Source organism: Peromyscus leucopus, unplaced genomic scaffold (assembly GCF_004664715.2).
Source record: "Peromyscus leucopus breed LL Stock unplaced genomic scaffold, UCI_PerLeu_2.1 scaffold_1322, whole genome shotgun sequence".
NCBI lineage: Eukaryota > Metazoa > Chordata > Mammalia > Rodentia > Cricetidae > Peromyscus > Peromyscus leucopus.
In genome coordinates this window covers 1-4731 of record NW_023504471.1, presented here as the reverse complement: position 1 = coordinate 4731, position 4731 = coordinate 1, and the positions used below count along the sequence as shown (strand labels likewise).

Below are 4731 nucleotides of genomic sequence, written 5' to 3'. Positions count from 1 at the left end.
GAAAGGTAGATATGTCCAGATGGAAGGGTAAGTGGGAGGAACTGGGAGGAGTAGGGGCAAGGGAAACCATAATCGGGAAATATTATGTGACAAAAAAGTCTATTTTCATTGAAAGAAAAAAGAAAGAATTGTTGTGACCCCTCCCCAAATAAAAAGTAATCATCACCATCAATACTTTCTGTGCCCACCTTCTCCGTAGATTCTACATTTGCAGGGTTACTACTGAATCTCTTGCTCAAAGGATCAAGTAAGCCTGAATCAAGAAGGCTTAAGTGATCCACTGTTTCACAACTAACATGTTTAGGGAATAGTCATCTGTGCAAGTAATACTCATGACTTAGAAATGTCACCCCCCAAAAAACAGAACTTGACATTTTGTTTAAGTGGCATTTCCCGGAGCGTACATATATATCCTACAAAACCCCAGAAAGCATATGAAATTAAATAACTTGGAAATTCATGATTTTATTGTTAACATGAGTGCTGAATTTTAGTGAAGCTGTACATTGAGTACATGTGTCGCCAAATTTCCCTCTTGCTCCTGAACACAGATTACACTCTAGGGATTGTCGTCCCTTTCCCTAAGGAGAATGACCTTTTCAATACGAGGAGGTATGCTCTGTAATACTACAGACCTCTCTCTCTTCCTCTCTTCTGCTCTCCGATGGACAAACCATGTCTGAAATCAGAGGAAGACAGGATTGGATTTAGCATTGGCTTCCACTCCAGAGCCAAGAGATAAAAACCACATTTAAGACACATAACGCTTGACTTTCTATTCAGCTCATAAAAGCAAATATCAGCTGTGTGTCAACTTCTGCAATAGGCCATGATTCTGTCTTTTTCCAGCAGTATAAACACTTCAGTGGTTTCTTTTTTATTGGATGGAACGCTTAGCTTATGACTTGTTCCAGGTCCTTGATGTTAATTCAATATATGGTAACTGGGTAAAGGAAAGTCTTCATTCTGACATTTGACCATCAGCTGTAGAATACCCTCCTCACTAGTGATACATTCCTCTTGTTTGGGCGGAGATTGTAGATCACCAAATGTTAGCACATTTTAAAGGCGTATGGAGGGGAACAGCTTTCTGTTTGTAAAAGCAGTCTTCAGTATGAAGTAATTAATCAACAGAAACAAGCATGGGAGATTTTCAGAAACAAAATAGCATTCAAGGGTGCCAATGGGATTGTGGTGCTTGAAATTTCTGGAGAGCGAACAGGTGGTAGGCAGAGAGGGCCTGGACAATAGTTTGACATCACAGCCTCCAGGGTTTGTGAAAGTTGACTACCTTAACCTAAATGACCTACAGGACACTGAAACCTTTGCCATCTCCAGGAGTTCAGCAGAAAGGGTAACTTCCACCCACAGTAAATCTGAACAGTATATTCTTTCATGATATACAAAGTTCTCAAATATCAGGATGAAGAATACTATCTCTGCTTCAGCTACATTTCCAGAATCCTGTCCAGCACAGAGGGCACACTAGGTCCTGCTGTGTCACCAGGACATCTAAAGCCCATCTTTCTTCAAAAGGCAAAGAGTAAGATGGTCCACAACAGTTTGGGCAAAGTAGTCATAAATCAGCTCTTCCTAAATATGGTCTACCTATGGAAACACAGTCACAGTTACCTGTTAGATTTCACCATCCTCTCAGGCTCCTAGTGAATGAGAGTCCATTGTATTGGGAAGTTCTCAAACTGCACATTTGTGACTCCATGTACTTTCCCTCCCTGCCTATTATGTGGATGTATAGTCTAAAGAAGACCAACCAAAGGACCAGAAGCCCTACTACCATCATGATACCTCCAATATATCCCAGTGGTTGACTCATGTGGGCTCACATTAAGTCAGAGTTCCCTGTGTTTGATCCCTAAAGCCTATCTATTACATTTGTAAGAGGAAAGGGGAAATCAGAAATGAGGCTTTGGGAAAGTCACACTGAAGAGTGTGCAAACAGGAGACCATGGGTGTTGTCTATTGTGTCCTGTGTCCACCTTCTCTCTGTAGCTGCAATGCATCAGCCTCTCTAGAGGTGTAGTGTATCATCCTCTCTAGAGCTGCAGTGAATCATCCTCTCTAGAGCTGCAATGCATCAGCCTCTAGAGCTGCAGTGCATCAACCTCTCTTGAGCTGCAGTACATCATTCTATAGATCTGCAGTGGATCAGCCTCTATAGAGCTGCAGTTCAACATCCTCCCTAGAGCTGCAGTGGATCAGCCTCTCTAGAGCTGCAGTGCAACATCCTCTCTAGAGCTACAGTGCATCATTCTCTGGAGCTGCAGTGCATTATCCTCTCCAGAGCTGTAGTGCATCAGTCTCTAGAGCTTCAGTGCATCAACCTCTAGAGCTGCAGTGCATCAACCTCTCTAGAGCTGCAGTGCATCAGCCTCTCTGGAGGTGCAGTGCATCAGGGGAGGGCTTGGTCCTGCCCCAACTGAATGTACCAGGCTTTGTTGACTCACAGTGGAGCCCTTACCCCCTATGAGGAGTGGATGTGTGAGTGTATGGGGGAGGTGAGGGTGAGAGCAGGAGATGGGGAGGGAGAGGAAACTGTGGTTGGTATGTAAAATGAAAATATCTTAAATAAAAAAGTGCCTAGGACAAGGCTTCCCAAGACCTGAGGAAGGCTGTAGATTGACTGTTCAATGGCTTTGCTTGGATTTACTGACCTTCACTTTGACTTCAGGAATATTCAAAGCTTGGGCAAGTTCCTTCCTGTGGAAAGAAAACCACAAATGTTTAGTGTGCAGTGTTTTACATGAAATGCAGAGTCATATATGATTACTACACTTTTTTAATATTGCTATCCTCCCTCACACCCACATTTAACTTTCATACTCAGAACTAGTCTCGCTTTTGAAATACTTTTACCTCTTAGGAAAGTTTTTAAACAATACAGATGAATAATTTTAACACACTATTAAAAATTAAAAATAAATGCCAAAGTGTATCCTGAGCAAATTATACTAATTTAAAAAATAGCACCAGGGGAAGGGAAATGGAAACCGAAAGGAGTTGATGGATAGGTACACAGTCCCTGAAAAGATGACGAGGCTACTGGTGAGGAGGTCACCCAACAAAGTGTAAATCCTTAACACTGGTGAACTTTACACTAGTATTTTGGCACACATACTCATGTCTCTATATTGTACAGTAATTAAAATATGATATGAAACGAGTGGTGTTGACTATGTACACTTGTTTCAGGTCAACACTACACGCTAATACTGATCTTGACCCCTACACAAGGCACCCTCCTGTACCCACCACCGAGGGAGAAGACAGCAGTGGCTTAGGGAGGGATGATAGGAAACCAGGCCTGGAAGAACAAAAGGACATCTCAACCTGAGACAACAGGGAGGTTGGGGATAGCTCCTGGTGCCAGACACATACCTGGCCAGCGCATCTGGGTACTTGGTTTCTTTGAACAATTTTTCCATTTCCTCCACCTGCCACAGTGTGAATTTGAATGTTGTTCGCCGCCGCCTTTGTGATGAACGGCGCCTCGGAATCCTAATCACAGCCTCAGCTGAGTCGTTCTGGCCCTCACGGACCTGGCGACCCCCGTTATTTAGGTCAATTACGCAGCAGGCGTCACCTCCACTAGGGTTGCCACCCACCATCGCCAAGGCAGCCTCTAAGGTGGGGACCTGAGCTATCTCCTCACCATTCTCATTCCTCACTATGTATATATATCGCCAATAGAGCTTGCGGGCCATGACTAGTAGTGGGCCGAAGCCACAGAGAGAAGTGGGGCCCCAGGAATGCCCACACTCAAGGCCTATTGTTTGGTCAGTCTCTACTACTGACGAGGCGTCAAGAGAGGGCCTGAGGAATGGGTGACGTCAATGTGTCCTTCTGCGCATGCTCCACACTTCTCCATGTTCCAGATGGTTGACTTCCACATGCTCCTCTCCAGATGGGCGCCATAGGCTTTTCTCTCCCTGACTGACTGCTCTGGGCTTTTTGAACTCCTGCTGAGGTAGGTGGTATTTACTTTGGTGCACAAATGGTGGCTGTGGCCCAAAGATGAGGAAATGAGGGAGCCACTGTGAACAGGCATGTGAAAGGTCCTGGGAAGTTAAACCTTACTTCTAGGGCATGTGTGCAGAATGAGTTTTAGCTTGCATCTGCATGCCTGTGCATGCTGCCTGTTCCTCCTAGGTTGTAGAGATGACACTGAAGGGTGAATTGTGTAGCATTGCAAGATAATTGGGGAAGAGAGATGGGAGAAAGGTGGGAACACACACTGACCACAGGATCCTTGCGTGAACATGTAGAAAATTTCTGTGGACCTCACCCTCCACCTACTACTGCTGCTCAGAGAATGGGCTTAGAACTAACTGGACATGATCAGCTTAGTGGCTAGCTAGTACAGGAGTCCCTGGTAGTACATTGAAGGCTAGTTAGCCATTCTTCTTCAAGCTCAGCATCAAGATCTTGGGACTGAGTTTGAATATAATTCTAGTTAATGGCACTGTCGAAAACCAAACAAAAGACACTCCCTCCCCTCAAAAGAAAAAGTGATCTGCTTAAGAAATAGTTACCTCAGATTATAATAATTTTATAATCTCTGTTAAATTCCACATGTAATATTTGCCTCAGTTCTTATCACTGAGGATGTCGATGCAGTCCCTTATTCTGTTGGATGGAAGGTAAATACATAAATATTCAGGCAGTGTTTAAAACAATACTTGGAATTAGCTCTTCTTGGAAAATCTGGTAGAA

General features: G+C 44.0%; 1 protein-coding gene across 1 annotated transcript; it reads right to left on the bottom strand.

Annotated features, from left to right (window-relative positions):
- Positions 1-445: 445 nt before the first annotated feature.
- LOC119087114 (homeobox protein Rhox13-like) lies at positions 446-3880 on the bottom strand. The gene is made up of 3 exons (XM_037201752.1): positions 3397-3880; positions 2673-2718; positions 446-679 (listed from the first exon to the last, which is right to left on the bottom strand). Exons 1-3 carry the CDS (start codon positions 3720-3722, stop codon positions 560-562), a joined length of 492 nt encoding a protein of 163 aa, XP_037057647.1. The 5' UTR covers positions 3723-3880; the 3' UTR covers positions 446-559.
- Between the last annotated feature and the right edge of the window lie 851 nt (positions 3881-4731).